This window comes from Mytilus californianus, unplaced genomic scaffold (genome assembly GCF_021869535.1).
Source record: "Mytilus californianus isolate M0D057914Y unplaced genomic scaffold, xbMytCali1.0.p SCAF_1, whole genome shotgun sequence".
NCBI classification, from domain to species: Eukaryota; Metazoa; Mollusca; class Bivalvia; order Mytilida; family Mytilidae; genus Mytilus; species Mytilus californianus.
The window spans coordinates 121,436,291-121,460,588 of record NW_026262581.1 but is presented as its reverse complement, the minus strand read 5'-3'; the positions used below and the strand labels follow the sequence as shown (position 1 = coordinate 121,460,588).

The 24,298-nt window shown below is 32.4% G+C and overlaps 1 protein-coding gene across 2 annotated transcripts; it reads right to left on the bottom strand.

Moving 5' to 3' along the window:
* Positions 1-4,903: 4,903 nt before the first annotated feature.
* On the bottom strand, positions 4,904-22,475 carry LOC127711646 (cell death abnormality protein 1-like). Of its 2 annotated transcripts, none has more exons than XM_052217770.1 (5): positions 21,642-22,475; positions 14,684-16,625; positions 9,703-11,505; positions 8,324-8,457; positions 4,904-7,722 (listed from the first exon to the last, which is right to left on the bottom strand). In XM_052217770.1, the coding sequence occupies exons 1-5, from the start codon at positions 21,718-21,720 to the stop codon at positions 7,697-7,699; spliced, it is 3,984 nt and encodes a 1,327-aa protein (XP_052073730.1). In that variant the 5' UTR covers positions 21,721-22,475; the 3' UTR covers positions 4,904-7,696. The 2 variants fall into 2 exon arrangements, with proteins under 2 accessions (XP_052073730.1, XP_052073720.1); XM_052217760.1 differs by having other exon boundaries at positions 8,324-8,460; positions 21,642-22,473.
* Positions 22,476-24,298: the final 1,823 nt, after the last annotated feature.

Here is a 24,298-nt window from a genome sequence, read left to right as displayed (position 1 = left end):
AAAACCATTTTTCTATAATTCAGTATGGATTCAAAATTAATTGTGTTGAACTATGTAGTAAATAAGGATACATCTACAATATAAGCACAGAATGAAAATGTTTATCTTGTCTGAAATATACGTTGGTGAAAAAATCACTGCCAAAAATAAGTGCAACTTTAGTACCTTCACGTTATATTGTAATCTTATTTGCCTTAAGTAACTGGAATGTCATCCATTTCTCGAATAAAAAAATCAAAACAACACGTTATGAATTTCATGCGTCTGAAGCGCTTTTCTGGATTTACCTTCATCGGGAACGCTCAAAGCCGAATAGTTGAAAGCCAAGGATGTACAAGGACCGAAAACGTTGAAGAGCTATAAACCAAAATGGAACCTAAAAAAAAATAGCCAAATCCATCTAAGGCCAACTTTGCCTGTGGGAGTTGAAACCTTAGTTTCTGTATAATTTCAAAATTTATAAACGGGCAATTTTAAATAGTTTGTTATAAATCATGTCAGTACCGAAGTACTGACTACTGAGTTGATGATACCCTCGGGGACTGATAGTCCACCAGTAAAGGTATTGACTCAGTGCTGTAAAAAAATTAAAACAATACGTTATGAATTTCATGCGTCCGAAGCGCTTTTCTGACTTTACCTTCATTAGGAACGCTCGAATAAAGGACGACTTCCACTATGTGTGGCATTTAGTAAAAGTTAAATGAAGAATTTATTATATACAATTAACAATAAATACTAGGTTAAGAAAGCTCTTGTAACCGATCACAACATATATCCAAAACATCGCTAAAAGTAAAAGCAACTGTAAATATAAGCACATTTTACCATAAGATAAAACAGCATGTGTATAAAAACACATTTAAGTGTACCATAGGCTCAGAAATAAATGTATATAACTGATGTAAAACCAAGTTAAATCAAATAAAAGAATTAAAGGCATAAACAGAAAGCAAAAGTATAAAATATGAAAACAACACGTTATTAATTCCATGCGTCCAAAGCGCTTTTCTGGATTTACCTTCATCAGGAACGCTCAAAGCCGAATATTTGAAAGCCGAGGATGTACAGGAACCAACACAGTTGAAGAGCAATATAACCTGAAAGTACCCAAAAATAGCCAAATCCATCTAAGGTCAACTTTACCTGAGAGATTGGAAACCTTAGTTTATAAGTATATACTAGTAGCAAAACATGAAGGCAATAAACAGGTAAAAAAAGATAGCTGTAGCAGGAATAAATTCAGGCACGAGACAGCAATGGTTTGTTTTAATTTACATGCATCGCGAAAACATTCATTATGTGTCAAGAGACCCGGAAATAAACATTTTCAAACATCTGATGAAATCTTATGACAAAACATTTGTATTTATTTATTTCCAACTGTTGTCGTTTCTCTTTTTTGACCAGCATACTTATCACAATATTCATTATGCCGATAATTAAGATTCTATATTTTTTCTGCTTTTGTCGCATTTTCAAATTTATGTTTCTTTACGACGACCCTGTTATCTCTCGTGCAAGCACATTGTTCTGATATCTGAGCCTGCACTCAGCTTTAAACAGAAACTCAATTTCTGACTTTATCAACAAGTTCAGTCAAGTTCTAAACAAACAAATCTTGTTAGGATCCCGCATTATGGGATAGCATTAAACTAACATGTACTGTAAAATCGGTTAAGAATAACACTACCTTTAATGTTAAATCCTAACAAAAAGGCAAACGTCGCACGCTTGATACAGTGCTTGCTTTTATAAAATGTATATACCTAAAATATTTTGAGTTACCTTTCTTTGAAAAGACTATTGTGGTTTTATCTTGGGTATAAAACCATCATTCAACGAACATTTTTCATGTTTTTGAAGTATTGTATATTTCAAGTCATAGTAATAAATTTGAAAACTTCCAGTTTTAACCAACTGTTTGTTTACGAGATATAAAAGTTTAGATACCTTTTCTTTGAAAATTGTTTAATGTACTAAATCTGTGTCATTGTTGCTAATATATAGCTGTTAACAGAATTTGCAGGAATTAAGTAAATTATGATATCAGACCTGCAGTTTATTAACTGCCAAAGTAATTAGTTACATTTGTACCAGCATGGTTTCAAGTTTTCACAATTCATGTCTTTCTTTTTTAAATTTAAACAGCGTTAGATCTTCAAATGTTTAACACCTTTCTTGTCTGAATATCTTTCCATCTATTCCGAAAAGTATCTCGACAGGAGCTGATAAATAGATGTGTTTAAATATATAATATAATCGGACAAAAAGCAAAGGTTGTGGACAAAAAACAAAAATTTTTCAGCAAAAAAAGAAAATCGGACAAAAAGCGAAAGTTTCGGTCAAAAGGCAAAAACTTCGGAAAAAAAGCAACGTCGGACAAAAAGCAATTGCGAAAAAAGGCATTGTATCAGTCCGATACCCCAAAAGTCCAACATTGAAAAATTAAACGCTCAAAGCCGAATATTTGAAAGCCAAGGATTTCCAAGGACCGAAACAGTTGAAGAGCTGCAGTTCAAACTGCAAATATCGTGTTACCAAGGAAGGGAATTAGTTTTATTCAAGCATAGTTACGTTAGTTTCCGAACAACAGCGACTTAGATTAGTTAATTGCATATTAATAAAACATCAAACTTTTTTTCTGTACAGTACATTACGATTGTCACTCGTGTCCTTAAATATTTTTTTTTCGTGCCTCTTTAAAATTATCATTGAATAAAAGGTGCTATGTTCTTTTGCATTTACAGAAACAAATCGCAATTTTAATGGATTGAATAACAAAGGCAAACATGTGAAATGACTCTGTAACAACCCATACTACCATTTTGGACATTGCCATTGGTATAAATTAAAAGTTGGAATACAGACAAGGCTTAGGAGTTAAAAAAAATAAAGCGAAAACAAGACTTTACATGAACCAAATTATTTTTTCATTAAAAAAATATGCATTTGTGAAATTTGGGAAACATCAACTCTTGCCAACCCACGTGCAGATTACCATGGGTCTATGCTATCACAGAAGCTAAAACACTCCGACCTGCTCAAAATCTCGGATCAATTCTTGACAAAACTGTGAATTTTTATCCATCATTAGAATTGTACTAGAAATGTAGAAATTACTTCAAACTAAATCCCGGAAATTGTTTGATATATGTCCTTTAAACTTCCTATTAATTGAATTAATTTTTTAAAGTTTGTTGCTTCAACTGATATGATAAGTGTTTTCCTGTTTTTGCAAGTAATCTTGTTCTTCCGCATTGTACAGAAAAAAAACCTCGAATTTAAGTTAATACTAGTTTTTTTTAACTCTGATATATAAGACCAGGTATTTGTTTAGAGATATTTAGTTTAATAAATACTTTAAAGGAATCGATACTTTGATGGTTGCTAAACCTTAAAATAGCAAATATTACACGTATAGTCGGGATGATGATATTGATATGATATGAAGATGCCCTGCTTTGGATAAATCGACAAGCGGAGTCTGGTTTTTTAAGTTAACTGTCCACTTCCACTAAGGCATTATTCCAACTCCGAGCCGACAAGTCTTTGTTCGTACTACATACCAATGTTAAGTGTCAATTATGTTTGATCTGTCCTCCTGTAAACAAATATCCGAGGCGAGAACGGTACCGCGTGACCACCGAGGCGATTGTAAAAGGAAACAAATCTTGTATGTGACATGCCACGATAGTTGATGTATAGCAATGTAAAATTATTAATGATTGAGCAAGTAAGCTTTCTCTGCCTAGAATCTCATTGTAAATGTACATTTATCTGAATCAGGTTTCTTTGAATTTGTAGGTGTGACTTAATCCCAAAAGGGTTAACGTTTGCCTCATATTTCGTTTTTTTTCCGTACAGAAGTTGTAGCATGCGATACACAGGAATGCTTTTTTTTATATCAAATCCTCATTTCTCAGAAAATAAATTCGTTTTGGAATCCAAATATAAACTGGATTATATATATTGAAATAGATAAAAAAAAGACTATTTCCTTGTTATACTTCCTTGGTTGAAATGATGTAATTGTACCTAGTTGTCCTATTAGTTTTTACCCAGTGGCAACTAATGGTATAAAATGGTGGTAATCTCCATGTCAGACATGTTCAATATGTTGTAGTCCGACATTCATGACACAATTCCAAAGAATTCATTACTCATGATAACTTAATTTGTTAATAGTGTAATTTCTGATATTATATACACCGTAATTCAGATACCTGGGTTTTTCTTACTCGTTAAAATGTAATAAATAGTAGTATGATGAACAGTATGATTTGTTGCCGATTCCTGGAATTAATTACACGATGTTTAATGTTGGGAAAGCTTAAAAAAGAAGATACAAAGGTGACTGCTTAACCAAAAGGAACTTAAAATAACCCGAAAGTAGATCCTAAATCAACTGTGCATGAGATCGTTACATTTTTAATCTTAATTTTGTCATCTGAGAATAAATTATAACATTCAAATTGTTAAAATCAATAATTGTCCAGTCAATTTCATTTCTCTTTAACACTTTACAATATTAGCACAGGTATACTCGATACTCAAAACCTGATCCAGCTAGGTTATAAAAGAGAGGCTAAAGATACCAAGGGATAATGAAACTTATAAGTCGAAATGAACAGACAATGCCATGGCATTAAACGAAACACGACCAAAACACAACATAGAAAACTAAAGACTTAGCAACACAAACCCCATAAGTGAAGAGAACGAATGAAATCACCACTTTATAAGGTCTAGGGAAGCCATTACGAATTTCTTGATTGGTAGTGTTTCAGTTTCCCCAACTTATTTCTGTTTGTGTCTGGACTTTATTTTGTTTCAACCTTTATCGGTATAATTTGTATTTCAGAGACAGTAAGATCGCACTGACTGATTAAGTATACTAAAACTGATTTGTAGAAAATTTTAATAAGTAAATACAAAGCTAAATACATAAACATTGAAACGAGTATGGACTATGGAGATATCAATAAGTGTATAAGAAATGTTCATATTTTAAGCAGAAAAGGTAAGAATAATGTGCTGTTATAAAATAAGTCGTTGTTATGTTATACAAAAAATGCTGTTTCAAATTACTTAGTAAGAAAAAACCTAGTGTTAGTTCTTCATTACATTACAAGAACATAGACCCTCTATAATTTTCATTGATTTCAAGTGTGTATAACCAAACATATCAAATCTAAAATTTCAACTAATTGTTTGCTGCAATGACACTTAAACTATGTACTTAAACTATGTCTAAAAATACATTTCTCGTCAAAATAACATAGTGTTCACTATTTCTCATTATTTTCACCTAGTTTAATCTTTTTTATTGAATGTTCAACATTTGCTTACAGCACGTCTCGAGGTATAAAACCACTAATTCATGGACCCATTGCTTTCTATGTTAAATTTGCAATTTCAAGCATAGCTATTGTGGCTTAAGTTCAAATAAATTGAAAGTAATTCCATGTAAAAACAATATTGATCATAAAATCAGCATACCCATAATTGCATATAAAAGCGCACTGGTTCCCGGAAGTTCGGAAGTAAAAAAAACCAGGTACTCCTTATATGAGAAACAGGCAAAGTAAACCCAGAGAGATATGTATATATATGTCTCTGGTAAACCTTACTATTTTCATTCATTTTGTTATTATTTAAAATCAACATTCAAAAAGTGTTCTACAGTGATCCATTGTCCATTAGTTTTCATTTGGTACCAAACTTGCGCAAATATTTCACACTTGCAGCTGTGGCAGAGGCACAAAGGTATAAAGGTTATAAAAATTCAGATACAAGTGCATGTGAACTATTTCAAATATGTGTTAAATATGTAATACCTTCTGGAATGAAAGCCCGGGCCCTGAATTTGTGGTTCTATGTCTTGATGTAGTTTGTTGTATCTGGTTCACATTAGAAGAGTGAAAGAGTTTTTGTTACCTGTGTTGACTAAGAAATGTTTCTGGGGTTCTATTTCACATAGATCTGTCTGTCAATTACAAACCGTCTTTCAATTGAACTTTCATGATATTTTAGACCATGGTGTATTAAGGCACATATTCATGTGTATCACATATTCTTTTCCAATTACCAAAATCTTATCATTAAAGCACTAAATGGTGATGTTAGTTGAAATAAAGCTAGCCTAGACAAATAATTTATCATACACACATTATTCAGTTGACTTCAAACTGAAAACACTTTCATTAACGATAAAACTCAGATTGTATGTGAATTTCAAAAATGTCTTTTTTTTTTTAAATATCTTTAAAACCTAAATATTCCAAAAGAATCTTTTTCAATAAAAAATAAATAACAAATATTAAATGATTAAAATTTCATACCATTAAATTTCGTGTCTAAATTACAATTATTTTTAGTTATTCCCACTGTATTATCTAACTACAACATACAAAGCAAAAAATCAGCAGGATTTATACCTCAAATGGCACTATTAATCCAATAAAAAATCAAATAAATAAAGAAATGTAAATTACATGTAACATCATAGCAATTTATCAACATCATTTATAAACATGATAGTATACATATAAAGTACTAGATAGTTGTAATAACGATAGCCAGCAAAGTCACTATTTCGCTATGGAGGAAAACTAATACAACTTCAACTTTCAGAGAGATTGAGGTGGTTTTGAGAGCTTCACTTCCATCAAAAGATAGCCGTCCTTGCTATACATGATTTGATTCAAATAAAAAATATATATATATATATATATATATAGAAAAAAATAAGAAATAAGATAAAATAAAATGAGACAATAAGGCAACACCAGGAAGGTAAAATATTAGCTGATCTTTGGTAATAAATGGTATTGGAACGCAGACATTTTTACTATTATTATTATAAATATATCTGCTAATCTACTGTTGCTTCCTTTTTATTACTTTAATTAATAAGTATGATTCTTAATGGATAAAACATAAAAACCACAAAATATGCTGGCTCATTGAATCAATGGAGGTTCACCATCAAATGGATAAAAATGGACTCTATCAAAAAATTTAAACAAAGGCTTTAAGCATTACATTGGTCTCCTAAAAAGTCAATACATGCAGTAAGCTGCAAAAAAAAAAATGTAAATGAAACATAATGAAAATAATATCAACTAAAAGAAAATAATATCAACTATTGAACCATACGATGTGAATGATATACAAGAAATTAATCTTATCTGCTAAAGTTAACAGTGGGGACAATTAAAATGTCTTGCTTTTGTCCCACAAAACATCAACCATGTCAATCACTGTTTCTCAAATATACAAAAACAAAGAACATTAGATAGACTAGAGACAATTTGGTGGTTTTACTCCTATGACAAGAAAAGGCAAACATAATATCTCTCTCTCTCTTATGATAACCTCTTTAACGGTAGATAACCAAGGTTTTACATTCCAAAAGCAACTTGTTTTATCTAAGACTACTGTAGTCTCATGTTACATCCATTCAGTCTAAACACCAATGTAATGTTGTGAAAGACAGTTTATTTACAAGGACGTATACATAATGTGTTTAATACAATACAGCAGCTTTATAAGCCTTTGAACACATGATGAAGCACTGTAGTTGTGACTAGTCATGACTTTGGCACGAGTATTTTTGTGTACATAATGGATTTTTCAGTTTTGTATTGCACGTTAAAAGCAGGAGTTGTAGGCTGACTATGAACCTCTTATTCTACATTTCAGTATCCATATACCTATCTGTAAAAAATAAAAAACATACGTTTGTAGAAAAAAAAACCTAATAAAATCTCGAAATTAACCAATCACAGACAAGAACAGCTACGTATCAGTGAAGTAGCACTTATGTTGTTACTCATTTGGACAATTGGTGATTCAGCGACAGTTTACCAGTAGTACCCGTCATACAATGTCAACACAATTTATGTATTGTTCCGAATTTTCTATTTTACAAGAAACTTTTTTTTAGTACTTAAACGGGTAAATACTTGAAAGTAACCCATAACAAATGATAGAGGAATGTGTTTCCTGTGCACTGTTATTTACCTGCTTAGTCAGTTTTATATCATGTTATTTTTATGGCCACTTGAGGATGACATTATAATGGATTTATCATGTTTTTCTGACTGTTAAAATTTAATTGAACCTGCTAAATTATGTACGGAAACACTTTCTGTAAGAAATGACATTTGTCAGGGCATTGTATAACGGTGGATGTTGGGTGTGTATTATCTTTATGTGACATATCAGTCTGTGGCGTCTCATTATTAATTTTTATTGTCCGAAAAATATAATACAATATCATATGTCTCTGGTATTGTATTATATTGAATATGATTACCTGTTATATGTCCGTTATTAGCCTCTCTGTTAGCAGGATGGTGGATATTTGGTGTATGAGTACGTACTACAGTCCCCCATCTCCTTAAATGTGTTGTTGCTGTGTATTTTCCTTTTCCATCCCCTGGGTCTCTTCTACTGTAAATTACATAAAAAATTCATACAATTATTTCATTCATGTATAGAATGAAAGGTTGCATAATGAATAAACCTTGAATGTTACACATCCGGCAAAAGATTTGACATCTGTTTCAACAAAAAATAGTTTTGTAATTCTTAAAGCATAAACGTAAAGTACATCTGATATTCGGCTTTATACATTAGCAGTATGTATTTTTAATACTAACAAAACTAGGCATAACATGCAGTATCACAATGAATTCCATTAGACAAATACAACATAATTGTCATGATTAAAATCACTTTGTCATTCGTATATTGATATGCACGTCTTGTTTTTTTTTTAAATACAACGTATTTAAAAAAGAATGACAAAACAATATGTTAGTAATAAGCTTTCAAAACACCATGTTACGATTCATGCATCTTAAAGGAGCTTTACTGCCAACTTTAAGCTTATTGCTGTGAGGTCCGTCAGTGATCTTTAAAAAAAAAACTTTGGTGCTGCTATAAAAAAGAAGTTTACTTCATCAACTTTAATTATTTTTTATTAAATGCTGAACAGCTTTATTTCATCTTTGAACAAAAATTAAGCAAAAACTTGAAAATGGACAGTGCGTTTTTATGTATTTCTAAGTTTATTTTAGACTTCAAGAGTGAAATCAAGTTAGCAGTAAAGCGCCTCAAATATCAAACATTCAACAAAATAATGACCGTCTCCTTAATCATAAAAAATGGAGGGAAATTAACTTACTACTTTTACTGATATAACACTGTACACTACGCGATATATATAATATCTTAGTTGTACTTATACAAGTTGCTTTTGTCATTTCTTTCCTTCTGTAAACAAGACACGGCTATTTTTTTAGTGTGACTACAGATAAACAACATTTATGATGCCGTTAACCTATATAAAGGTTATAATATTTAAACAAAAATTACCATATTTATGATATTAAGGAAGAAAAAACTTAAACAATAAAACAATTTGTCATTCATAGCTATGGTCTTCCGTAAAAAAAAACAACATATCGAGCATAGTTTCCTGCACATCCTTCTTGATTTCTTATCAATATATAATTGTTAACACATATATCCTGAACTAAGAAATGTAAGGCTAAAAAACGCTTATGAGATTACATCTACTGGTTAACATTAGCTGGTATTGTAGGTATATATAATCATTTAGTTTATTAATATGATTATGATATATTGATATATTTGAAAGAAAAAACACAAATTGTGTATATAGCCTACCTGCAGGCACATGAGATGAAAACAAACACCAGCAAGAATATAACCAGACCACAAACTGACATGACTACAATCAATACCAAACTTATGCCAGTAGGTTCTATACATGACATGCCCTTCCACCCAGATTTGCATCCCAATGGACAAGTCCCATTCTGAGAACAATATCCACCAATGCAGTTAGAACTACAATTTTTCTCACAGAAATCACCATAACGACCTGGACCACAACGAAGACACTTTCCATCGTCTTTCCCACAGTATAGTTCAAAACAATCAGCATTGCATGTCTGTTTACATGTTTGACCATAAAGACCTTGCTTACATTTTGTGCACAATCCGGATTTTCTATCACATCCGTCACAATATTTTGAACACATTTGATCACAGTTAACACCGAAGTAGTTTTTACTGCAGTTGTAGCAGTCTCCAGTGTTAGTGCACATGTTCGGATGAGAATAATCGCAATATCCAATGCAGTGGCATTTATCTCCAGAACGGTTTGGAACGCATGACAAACAGTCACCCGATTTTCTATGGCATCCCGTGTCCTCACAGTTGAAAGGACATGTTTGTAGGCATTTTGGACCGTGCCAACCTTTTTCACAGTTGTAACAAGTGTGTGTTGCTGTGTCACAACCCGATATACCACAGTTTCCAGAACAATTACATTTATCACCATACCAATCTGCTGAACAAGATAAACATCGACCATTACGTGAGCATTCTGAATTATCACAGTTTCGAGGACATGAATTAAGACATGTATTTCCGTGGAAACCTATTTCACATTCATGACAAATTCCAGAGGTCACGTTGCAGCCTCTACCTGAACATTGACCAGAGCATTGACACGTATTTCCATACCACCCACTTTTACAACTGACGCAATTTCCATTACGTAGGCAAATGTTGTCTTTACAATTTTTTGGACAAGGCACTGTACAATTGTCCCCTGACCAACCTTCAGCACACGAAAAACAAATGCCGTTTTCGTTACATTCTCTGGCATCACAATGTCCAATGCATGTACACTCAGCGCCATACCAACCCGTTTTACATTGGAGGCAATGTCCGTTGTTTCTGGCGCATGCTGATAGACAGTTGACAGGACATTTTTCCGTACACTGAATACCCTGCCATCCATCTTCGCATTCAAAACACTTTCCTGTGTCATCACATCCACTTTTACAGTGACCTAAGCACGTGCATTTTGGTCCGAAAAAGCCTTTTATGCATCCATCAGAACATGCACCTGTTATGCGATCACAATTTTTAGTCGCGCAGTTTTTCGGGCAAGACTGATCGCAATTGTCACCATGCCATGATGCGTTACAATTGTTACATTTACCTGCTGTATTGCATCTACCATTTAAACAATATCCACTGCAATTACAGAACGATCCAGACGTTTTCACTGGACATTCTAGACAATGTCCATTTTTACGTAGGCAGCCCTTCCTTGTACAAGTTGACGAACAAAAGTCATTGCATGCTAGTCCATGATACCCAACAGCGCACGTAAAGCAAGTTCCATTTAAATCACACTCCCCAGGTCCACACAGTCCAGTACACACGCATTTTGACCCATACCATCCTGCTTCACATTTAGAACAAGTACCGTCGGCTTTATTACAAATATTATTGTTACAATTTGTAGGACATGGCTCATTGCAAAATTCACCATGGTAACCAAGAATGCATTGATCACACGAACCTTCACCTCTATTACAACTTCCTTTACAATTTTGAGGACACGTCTGGTTGCAATTTTCTCCAAAATATCCGAGTTTACACTGATGACACCTGGAAATGAAAGGAATGATAATAATCAATTAGACTATCAAAAATTAAAGTATAGTGTGTGATAACATTTTGTGAGGAAATTCTATACCAAGTTTCATTTCAACGCACTGTATGACAATACCACTATACCAATCAGCATGATTTTTTTGTAGTGTTTTAAGAAATGATTTTACTTTGTATCCATGCATTATTTGTGAAACATTAAATGTTTTAAAATGGCGTATTTTCTGTATAAAGTCAATAATGATGTAGACTTTTGAAGCCCAAACTTTCTATTGCCTTAAATATGCAAATGAACGATTTTTATTCGTTATTGCAAAAATTGAACTTTAAATATCTGTCATTTTCTCCCTACCCAGTTTACCCCTATTACTTCTTATTATCATGATTATAATGTGGACCGGTCATTGTTATTGAATCTTACGCAATTTGATTTGATTAAGTTATTCATACACGTATATTGATTAAATCAGAGCATGCATGCATGTGTACAGTAATTTAAATTACCTTCAAACTGGACACTGGACGAGTCAACATTATTTTTATCAATGAAACTTAAGGTATGAAAGGTAAGAATTGCCACTTCTTATATTTTCACATATAGAGTAGATAAATTATATTTTAATAGCCTATTCCGGAGAAAAAAGAGAAAGTTTACAAATCAGACGTTTTATTCCATTAAACAAGTCATTTTTCGAAGAGAAATGCCGAAATACATTTTACGCACGGCTACGCCAGGTAAAATTATTGTTTATCTTAACAAAAACAAAAGCATTATAATGTTATAATTGCAATTAATCCCAAACAAAAGTAGTCAGTGAATACAGTCAAAATATGTCCGATCTGCCTATTTTTGGACATCAAAATTCAATACGATCGTTTTAAGGTCAATTTCGTCTACCTCACAAAATGTTGTTAGGCACTATAGTAAAATCTCAGACAGTTTTATTCAAAAACTTGCATACCATAAAAGTTTTATGAACAATTGACCAGTGGACAGATGACAGATGTTTCAGATACAACTGATAACCACAAGAAAACAATGCATGTCTTTAACAAATTGAAACTAAATATGGCTTTAAAAATCTATTTTTAAAATTAAATGCGTGTTGAGTTGCAGACGTGATAATACTGCAGATAAACTTGGCAGAGTAAGAAATGTTGAATGAAATTGCGTAGAGGCTTAAACTGTTACATTTCAAAGCATTAACTCCTATGTGAAATATGACAAAGTCAAATAGTCTTGTTTATTTTTATTTATATACTTGATTAATTTATCAACTGGATTCAAATTAATCGACCTTAATTGACACCCGAGTCTATAACTAGAACTTGAATACACGAAAGCAAACATCCAGATTGGATGAAATTATACGTATAATAGGTTACTGTTATACGGGTTCCGTAAACATGGTAAATATGAGTCGATTACATAGTCAAATGTCATACTTTTCTCAAATTGTTTATGACGTCTTTTCACTAAATTCGTTGGATGTGTACTGCTTGATACTTTAGATTGGGAGAACACGATTTATTTATTAGTTGTTTTTGGCTTTGAACTATCTTCCAGTTACTGCGAGTATTCTTAGATCGGTACTTTGTGTCTTTTGTCTTTACGTTGATATAAAAATAAGAAGATTTGACAAGATACCAAATGACATAGGAGTTAGCAACTATAGGTGACCGTACGGCCTTCAACAATAATTAAAATCTATACCGCATAGCAAGCTATAAAAGACTTGAAAAGGGAAAATGCAAAACAATTCAAACGAGAAAACTCATGCACGGCCTGATTTATGTACAAAACAATACAAAAAAACAAATTTGATATACAGCAACAAAGGAATATCACTAAATTACAGGCTCCTGACTTGAGACGGACCCTTTACACTAAATCCATTGGAAGTTGGATGTGTAATGATTGATAATTTAGTCTTAGATGCATGATGTTTTTTATTAGTTGTTATTGGCTTTGAACTAGCTGTCAGTAACTGCGAGTACTATCAGATCTGTACTTAGTGTCTTTTTGTTGTTGGGATGTACAAGTACCCGGCCACGTCCACTCTGTGTTTTTGTTAGATGTATTTCTATTTGTATCTATCTGATGAGTTAAGCCTTTTTCAACTGATTTTTATAGTTCGTTCTTATGTTGCACCGTTACACCACTGTCCCAGGTTAGGGGAGGCTTGGGATCCCGCTACCATGTTTAACCCCGCCACATTATGTATGTATGTGCCTGTCCCAAGTCAGGAGATTGTAATTCAGTGGTTGTCGTTTGATGATGTGTTGTATATTTGTTTTTCGTTCCTTTTTTTTGTACATAAATTAGGCCGTTAGTTTTCTCGTTTGAATTGTTTTACATTTGTTATTTCGGGGCCTTTTATAGCTGACTATGCGGTATGGGATTTGCTCATTGTTGAAGGCCGTACGGTGACCTATAGTTGTTAATTTCTGTGTCATTTGGTCTCATGTGAAGAGTTGTCTCATTGGCAATCATACTACATCTTCTTTTTTTATATACACACAGAATGCAGCGGTGTTTAACATGTTTGCGGGCGCCAAAACCTCGCCCTAACATGGGACAGTGGTACCGCACAACATAAGAACAAACTATAAAGATCTATAAAAAGCACAAAAACATTTAATAAAAATGCATTAAAGACAAATTACAAAGTACTCGCAGTTACTGAAAGCTATTTCAGAGCCAATAACAACTAATAAAAAAAATCAAGTATCAAAGACTCGTTATTTTGTGCATCGTGCCGATCTAATGAATCAAACATTTTTCCTATTGATTTTTATAGTTTGTTCTTATATTATACTGCTACACCACTGCCCCAGGTCAGGTGGAGGTTTGAACATTCGCAAAAATGTTTTAACTCGGCAAAAATAGCAAACACGAAAAAAACTTTTGGTAAAATTCGTCCTCTAAAGGCAATAACTCACATAAAATGTCGTCTGACAGTTTTAACGTTATCATCGGATACATTTTAACTAAATACTCCAATTATGAATGTAGCAAAATTTTCTTCTAATTGGCCCAGTAGTTGCAGAGGTGAATATTTTGTAAAAGTGACGACAGACTACGGACGCCTAGTGATGAGAAAAGCTCACTTAACAGTTCGGGTCAGGTGAGCTAATTAAATAAATATCAAATTGATATATAAGTTTTTCTCACCTCCCATCTGTGTTACACTTTCCTAGTTCAGAACAATGACCTCTGCATTGGCACTGCAAACCAAACCAACCAGACTCGCACCCGTAACATTCACCATTGCCTAAGCACCCCTGTTCATCACAATGATGCGGGCATGTTGAATTACAAAAATCTCCAAATCCACCAGTCTTACATCCATACGAGCATTTTCCACCACTCTTAGAGCATTCGGAACTGAAACAGTTGACAGGGCATATACTATGGCAGTCATTATCAAAGAATCCGACCTGGCAACTGCTACACGTTCCTGTTAATCGTTCGCAATCTTCTCTCAAACAATTTGACGAGCAGTTTTGGAGGCAGTTTTGTCCGTACCATCCACCAGAACAAGCCAAACATATTCCATCTGCACCACAGCCATTCTGAGTACAGTGTCCTTTACATTTACACTGTGGACCATACCAGCTAGGGTTACATCGTTCACAAAATCCACTGATTCTGTCGCATCCACCATCACAGCTGACAGAACATTTGCTGGTACAGTATTCACCATACCAACCACTGGAACATTTAGCGCATACGCCGCGCTCATTGCATTGGTCATTTTTGCAATTACCTAAGCACACACAGACAGATCCATAATATCCATCTTTACACGAAGAGCAATTTCCTGAATTTCTTTCACATTTATTATCGTTACAATTTTTAGGACATGATTTGTCACAAGACGTTTCGTAATATCCAGACTGGCAGTTTTTACATAAGCCGGTAGTGCTATTACATCCTTCTCCCGAACAATATCCATGGCATTCGCACTGATTTCCAGTAAAACCACGTTTACAGTTATAACAAGCTCCAGTTATTTTCTGACACCCTGAACTGTCACATCCCACTGGACACGTTAAAGAGCAATCTTCTGAATAGAATCCCTTCACACACTGAAGACAGTGTCCCGTATATTGTTCACAGAGGGTTTCATGGCAGTTTAATGGACACCGCGTTTCGCATTGTTCTCCATAGAATCCATCACGACAGGACAAACATTTCCCACTGTTTCTATCGCATCTGTCTTTGCAGTTTCCAAGACATGAATCTAAACAGCGACTTCCATGCCAACCTGGCGCACAAGAACGGCAGTTTCCTTGACTATCACAGCCAGCAAGGTCGCAATAGCCTTTGCATAGGCATTGAGCTCCATACAAATTGCTTTTACAGTTTATACATGTTCCATTGTTTCTGTGACATCCGTCTGATCCGCAGTTGCGAGGACAAGTCTGATCACACTTACCCCCATGATACCCAGTTTGACAAAAGTTGCACAATCGTGTGGTTTTATTGCATCCAAATTCATCACATTTCAGATTTTCTGATGTACATTCACAGTTTTCACCGTACCAACCGGACTCGCAGCCATCTGTGCACTTTCCTGTTGCGCAGGAGCATTGCTTCACGTCTTCCCGAAAATAAGCGCTATATGTAGTATTACAGTTAATTCCACATGATACGTCGCATTTTGTTCCACACCAGCCTGGTTTACATCCCTTTTCACTTTCACACACTCCGGTTTGTGGACTACATTTGTTAACGTAACCAGCAACACCTTTCACTACCATAGGAAAACAACCTTTGCTGCATGTTGATGTGCAATCTTGTCCATAGTAACCTTGAATACAACTATGTAAACATTTACCGCTGACAAGATCACATATTCTTCCTGTAAGTTGTAGACAGTGGCTGCTACATTGTTTATTACAGTATTCCCCGTAGACATCGTTTCTACAACCACCTTTACATTTCCCAGTGTCTTTCTCACACACTTTACTGAATATTCCCGTGGATATTTGTACCGTTTGACATTGAGAACCACATCTTTTAACGCATGGGTTACCCCACCAACCATCAACACATTCACCACATGTTTGACTACTGTCACAATGACCTGGCTTGCAGTTAGTGCAGTCTCCTGGAAAACAGAACTAATAATGTATTATAGATACTTTTCTGACAGACTTTCCTTAATAAAACATTGTTACATGCAGGTTTTTTCAACATGTTCAAATTTTCAAAGAGGTAGGACAACTTAACCCTGTATTTGTTTCATTCGTAGGGTTGAATGATCTAAACATGCCAAAATCCAACTGTAGTTTGAATATTAGGGAGTCTTTATCATGTACTTTAAACATTTTTCGACAATTTTAAATATTTCTTATATATAGTATAAAAGTAATTCAGCGCTATGTGCTGTTGTTGAAGGTATTTCGTGCAGTTAGCCTGGATCCCAGGTTAGTAAATATATAGCTTTGGTATATCATTTCTTTCTCTGAAAGTTGATTTTGAAAATACATTTTAAACAATTGATGGTTAGGGTTGATAGATTACCGGATTTGTTGACCTCAATAAAAAATTTATAAATTACAAAAATTACTAATAAAGCGCGTACCTACACGGAAACGAAATACGGTTATCTATTTCAGTTACATTCCCAGAAATAACAACAATACACAATTAGGAATCTGTTTTTTTCTCCTGGATTATCGATTGTTAAGTCACTATTTCAAATATAAAATAAGGAAATGAGTACCAGTCATCATGCTGAGAATATGTATGAGTAACAAGTTTGACCAAGATGTAATTAAAACAATGGAAGGCGAACTTCTATAATGTAGATGTTGGAAAGATGAAAAGAGTAAAAATTAGCTCAATAATTAAGGTTCTTCAAATGCTTTTAATATTTAGTAAAACCTAAAATAATCTATCAGACGTATGTTGTTTTGACGAATTTATTATATTGTACATTAAGTCTGGCGATCAAAATGAACACAACTAATTATAAGTATACAATCTTTATTTTAAACTTTTCGTTTCTAAATTGCAGTTGTCAGTGTAAAAAGGTCAACTTTGATATGTCCATAATACCCTGTTTATTTAATGCCCTTTTAATAAAACAGAGAAGTTTCAAGATTTTGCAGTCTGCTACTTTTGAGTCATGGGCGTAAAACAGAGGAAAAAATAGTATCAACATTGTGTTTTAATGAGAAACAAATTTAATTTTGTATAAGAATAATTCATGACTTATAGGGAAAACGCCAGTGAGGCAATAACATCACAAACATTTTTAGACTAATAATAAATACTGGATAATGTTTATTGAAAAACACGAAGATGCATAGAAAGAATTGTCTGTGAATGTGATGATATTTATTATTGATTGATTTGTGATTGCTTAACGCCGCATCAACCGCAAAAAGGTTGTATCGCAGTGATGGTGATGATATTTTAGGTTATATTACTGATGCACTAAAATCCATGTGGTTAAAGTAAAATGAAAATATAACAATTGGTAAAGGATTCCTAATTCTATATGGATATGGATGTATTATACTGTATATAAAACTTCAGTAGTGTGGATAAAGTTTGATCTCGACACTGAAGGTATTCAGACATCTTTGATCTGCGCTGCTGGACAATAATAATTTGGATGGTTTCATGGTTTACATGTATCTATTGCTTTCTCACTTGTCCATAAAACTCTCCTTGTATATAAGTTTTTTGGTTTTGCAGGAGCAACGCATAGATATGAAAACATTAGCAAAAGATGTTTTTTTTTATATTGAGGTTTGAATCAAACGATTTAGACCATTTATAGATTTTTATTTTTGATATGTGTATATGACTATACTACAGGTAAACAATAGCTACCAAATACTTTATATATATATAGACAAAGGACAGTTATGTCATTCCTATGATATTTGACAAATATTTATCTATAAACAATAAATAGTCTGTATCTTTTTATTGATACAAAGTTAAACAAGTCTTAGATTGTTTACTGTATGTACAAGTTCACATTATGTTAAAGGATCAAGGATGAAAGGCAGACAGTTTAATCATATTGAATTTTTAATAAATGCTTCTTTTCAACATTTAAGGTCGTAATTCAATAGACAAATATTATCGTTTCCGTTCACGTTTTGTCAAAAATGTTAAAACCTAAAGATTGTGCATGTTAAAAAATCAAATGGTATGATTTGATTTGTAAGCAATTACCCAGGTGTACAAAATCAACACAAAAGATTTCTAAAATAATATCAAATCCCAACTTGAGGCAAAACTGTGAACTTCACTGCGCTTTCTCTCATTTTCACAAACAAATTGTGAAAATATGAAACACAATCCTTGAAGACATTTAACTTTAATTAAAGACGGAAGTAAGGTGTTTGAGAGTTTGTAAAGATGATATGAATCTTGCTATTTTTCACGGGTTAATAGAAACTAATGGAGAGAGAGAAGATAGTATCAGTGAATTAGTCAGAGGAGTTTTGTAAAGTTCGATACATAGTCAACTCTAGACGACAATCTCAGTTTCGTTTTTTTAATACTATGTCTAAAAGCATTTGTCATAAAAGGAGGACATACAGTTTGAAATTAACAAAGTTCAGTTATGTATAAAACGAGTGCACGTACATGTATAGGTCACCTTTTTAGGGGTTTCGTCTATCATCTGAATTTTTAGTGGATCGAAACTAAATATTTTTTACTGTTACAAAATACGAATCAATAAGAACTCGCAATTTTATTTCTCGTAATAAATATTTTATAACTATCACATTTCCATTGGATCGAAAAACATGTGTAGTAATTTTAGATCTGTTGTGTATTGTTTGAAGCTTTTTATCGTACAAAAAAAAGGTCAAGTACTAAAGGTTTGTTTGAACAGATAATGTGTTGATTGTAATCGAACTATATTCATCATTTTCTATTTTTGATCTATAAATTTATGAAATGGTGTCAATAGAATATGGTTTAACGACGAGAAATGTTTCCTTAAATGTTAATTGAAGTGATAATTGATTTTGTTCATAATAAAAAGTCAGACGATGTATGATTTTCAGAAATTCAGAATTTATAAGCTCGTTGTTGTTTAAATCCTTGTCCTTTGGTCTTCGATGGATAGTTGTCTCATTGGCAATTATGCCACATCTCGTTATTATTATTTTCAAGCTGCATTCATATAAAAAAAATTAATGCGAAAAAAATCCAGAAAATAACTTATATATACTCATTATCCATTGGTCTTTTGTATGTTGGAAATAGAACTACAAAGACTTATATATAATACATATGAATAAAAAGTAATGTGGGTATACATGCATATACAGCCACTGCAAATTGACATAAAATAATGCTCCATTATCCATTCCATTATTAAACAACCAAACTATCGTCAAATCAACAGAATTTGTGAGAAAAACATCTTTTTCTTCAAATCCGATTAAACTAAAGCCAGCTTTTCGCGAGATAGCGTATGTTCAAAGTTTTTTTTTACCGCTAATCTTTATATAAACCACAGCTAAAACCACAATTCTAATGTCAAATGCCTTTTTTTAGTTGCCTTTTCCGTTTCATATAAGTTTCATATAAATTTATAGATTTAGACGATAAAATTCTCACCTATTTCAGAGTAATACGTATTTAATACACCCATTGAATCATGTCTCGCAATGGTCTTATTTATTAATGATATTCGAGAAAATAACATAACATGATAACACTCCCGAGTTACGTAAAAATTACATGGTTTGTTTGTTATCATAATCTTTTCAATTTAATCCCACAACTCTTTTCTAAATATCTTAAAAAGTTAAACCTTTATTTAAAGTAAAAGGTGTACACACATGCACTTTAAACAAATTGTTTTACATATACGAAAAAGCCTTCTAGCCAGTGTATCCATGTCAATATAAAAAAGAAGATGTGGTATGACAAGTCTAGTTTAACATTAGATCCTTAGGATATTAGTTAAAATACCGTGTAATATATACTTATTTTGATTTCATTTCATTTTAACAATAGTATATCTAGAGTTGATATCTTCGGTGAGTACCGGTTGCTGAGGTAATTGCTGTCCATCAAAGGTTATCTTAAATCAAGCTGAGATCGACTAATATTGCTGGGTGGTTAGGAAAATTTGAATTTTATAGGTTTTAAAATCGACATTTAAAGCGAATCTTCTTGGTCAGGGGAAAACAACTAACAGTTTAAAAACTTTATAGAAACCGACATTGTTGGTATATAATTGTGCTGGTTACACACTTTAAGAGTGTGTAAATATTACACCTTTCTGTGGTGGTAATCATAATAATATGTCCTTAATTATCTCATGCTTCATTACCGGACAACATGTCAAATATGTAATATTTCAAATGTTGATATTTATCCACGTCAATGTCAAATCTGGCGACACCACCTCGGTGTATTACTTTAAATAAAATTTATGAAAATCTAAATGATACTTTGCAGATTAATGAGAAGGTACATTTATCAATTATTAAGTCTCATAAAAGTACAATAATAAGACAATGTCTCATAAAATCATATGTGATTTGAATTATGATTTCATCAAAATTCAGTTTTATTGTTTTATCATGTGTTGTACAAGACCAACAAATACATATGTAACATGCAGTACGTTCTCCTACACAAAATACAATTAACCATTGACGCTTGAGTCAATCACCATTAAAGCCGAGGTTGTTATACATAAATAGTATATTTTGAAAATTAGTAAACTTTTAAGCTTACCGCTTTGCAACCTTTATAAGCACACACATACTTTTCTTGGCCTAACAGAGAGATGATATATATATATATATATATATATATATATATATATATATATATATATATATATATATATATAAGCTTAGGTATCCTAACTGTATTAACTACTGTATTAACTGATTAACATGTTTAAAGAAATCCATGTCCAAAAAATTGAACGATTTAGATAAAAGTAAAAAAAAAAGACATCAAAACAGAAAGAGCAGTTTGGCTCTGAACTGATTCATTGTTAGATGAATCGAATATGTCTGCCTTTCAGTGCCAGACAAAGAAAAATATGGGGATTTAATTTTGACTGAAAAGCTCACATGCATACCCCCACCAGTTTATAACATAAAGAACTAAATGTACATACCCGATACACCTCGAAATAATATCAACAACGTGATTAACACCTGTCCTAGGTAAATCACAAAGGATAGACGAACGGCCATCAATCAATTTAATTTTGCATGTTTCAGCGAAGATAAAGTCAAAATGGTTATCCATTTATGAAAGTCCTAATATTTTTATATTTTCACTAAAAACGGAATATGATGAGGAAATACACATCCTGTCTAACTGTCGTCTGTGGTGGTGCCTTTCGGGGTGATTCAATCGTTGACACCCACACTTTAGTTATGAATGAGAAGTACTGTCACAATTTTTATAAATAAAGTGCTGTTTCGGTCCGTTCTACATCGCTGAGTTTACAATACAGCATGTTATTCAACTTGACGATCATCCTATACAATTTTAATGATCACCTATGTATAAAGAACGTAATCTCGGACAGACAACAACATTATGTGTGAGCTAATCGATCAATAAATATTGATCGGATTATGGTAAATTTACCTTTAAGAACCTCGTGGACACGAGGAAGAAATATTGGGAAGTGACTTTTTATAAGTGTAATGTGTGATAAATTGATCACATTTATTTGATTTAATGTTAATGTTTTGTTTTGGACAGTGCGAAAATAATAAATTTAATGATTAAGTTTTAAAATTATGTAAGAAATATACCAGGTTAAAACAATTTCAAATAAAATACTTCATTAACAAAAAGTAATTTATGAGTATATCATCATATATAAACCGGTTGCATTGACTGTGCTATTTTATAATCCACAACACAGAAACTAAATGACAATATCACTGAACAAAATAAGTGTGGCTTTAACACCTCACCTAGCTGCTCGTCTGGATATTTCTTAGTTGGTGATATATTGTTTATTTACACATTTTTAATATACAATAATTTAAAGATTTTTTGTGGATTTTTATACTGTTACGGTGTACAATAGGTAAATGTGTCTGTATTCGATAAGATAAAGTCGTTTATTGCAAACAAACAAATTATTCTTTAGCATATTTTAATTAGAACATTGTCAAGTGAGAGCAACATGAAATTTCAAATATGGTAATTATAACAGTAGAGGTCAAACAAATGATAAATTATAAACATTTTGTTCATGAAAGTAGACAATATAACTGCTTTAAGATGAAAGTTCTCAGTTTCCAACTTTCACGCAAAAAAGAAAGAACCAAAACATATCGAATTGTAAATAACTGATTTTGTTTGAACTTATAGCAATGAATACAGTTTGTTAATATTTGGCCATGTACAATAATAATATCTTCAAAAATGTTTCAGTCTATACTATCTTTATGCTGGACAAACCATGTTATACGGAGTACAACACCTACACATTCTTTATTCCCTTCGTAGATTTATTTAACGACTTATCTCCATATTCATATTTAATACATCAAATGTTAATAAAGACAACATCTTTCAATATATATATCTTCTTCGAATTAAAACCTGCTTTTATTATTTAATACAATATGAGTTTTTTTTCCAGAGCTCTACAGATGCACGCCACAACTTATCTTAAAATGTCAAAACGAGAATATCTTTTTTCTTGTTCTTGTCGAGATAATTTAATCCCAGATATTTGTCACCAAATTTTCTCAACCATTATTGCAGATAAAATATCTGCGCGTTCAATTAAATTTTTAAGCGCTAACAATCACCCAAAGACCACTTCTTTATAACCTCTTATCAGATAAAATGAACTTAAAAGATTATCGTCAGCACTAAGAGTACTTCATGTTTCCGAGTTATAATTTTAACCCTGTATTTTAACTTTTGTTTCCTAGTAACATACATAGGTATATATGTTAAAGATCACCAATATATATCTTTATTACCAAAGTCTATATAAACTATAGGTACACATTTGAATTACATCAACATCAATAATACATACAATAAATACATAAACACAAACTATGTGACAGAATAGCAGAAGGTGTTGAAGTAATACATAAACATTATTTTAACATTTCGGTTCTAAACTTAAAAGATCTAAATATAAATTTACCTAAATTACACAGCTCTTTTACATTGTTTGAACTCATTAGTTTAATAAATTTGTACATCGATGGTTTTTTCCAATAATATGGCTTAATGTAAATTGTTCTAAAACCTTGAAAAAATGTACATTTGAGGATGAAATGAAACTCATCCTCTATATCATTTTTACAAAAAGTACATGTTCTATTATTTCTTGTTTTACCATAAAATCTTCCATTTTCTATAGCTAAGTTGTGGCTACTTAATCTTATTTTTGTTATACATGTTTTGTAAACCTTAGGAATTGGTTTACATAAATAAAATTGCAGACAAAAATTATCTAACATATATTTATACTTAGAACATTTTTGAGAAGTATGCAACTGAGCATCAAGTTCTTGTTTAAGACAATCATACATCCGTTGCTTTATAACAGCAAAATATACATCAGGCAAGTCTGAAATAAGGTTTTGGCTATACCATACATCACCTAAACCTATAACAAAAAGTTCATTCTTTATAAAATACAACCAGTTACACTTATTATTTGGACATCTCTCTAATTCGCAATATAAGTAATTGTAACAATTTTTCAATATACAGTTAGAAGTATTTAGCAATTTAAACCAATATTTGAAAATCTTGCATTTTCTTCTTAAGAGGCAATCT

Bases quoted from the DNA above. Each gene is read 5' to 3' on its own strand.
- LOC127711646 (XM_052217760.1), bottom strand. From the start codon at position 21,720: ATGGCCGTTCGTCTATCCTTTGTGATTTACCTAGGACAGGTGTTAATC. The intron at 16,626-21,641 runs GTATGTACATTT...TCTGTTTTCCAG, and splicing joins ATTATTTCGAGGTGTATCGG to GAGACTGCACTAACTGCAAG. The intron at 8,461-9,702 runs GTAGGCTATATA...TGTAATTTACAG, and splicing joins TTCATCTCATGTGCCTGCAG to TAGAAGAGACCCAGGGGATG.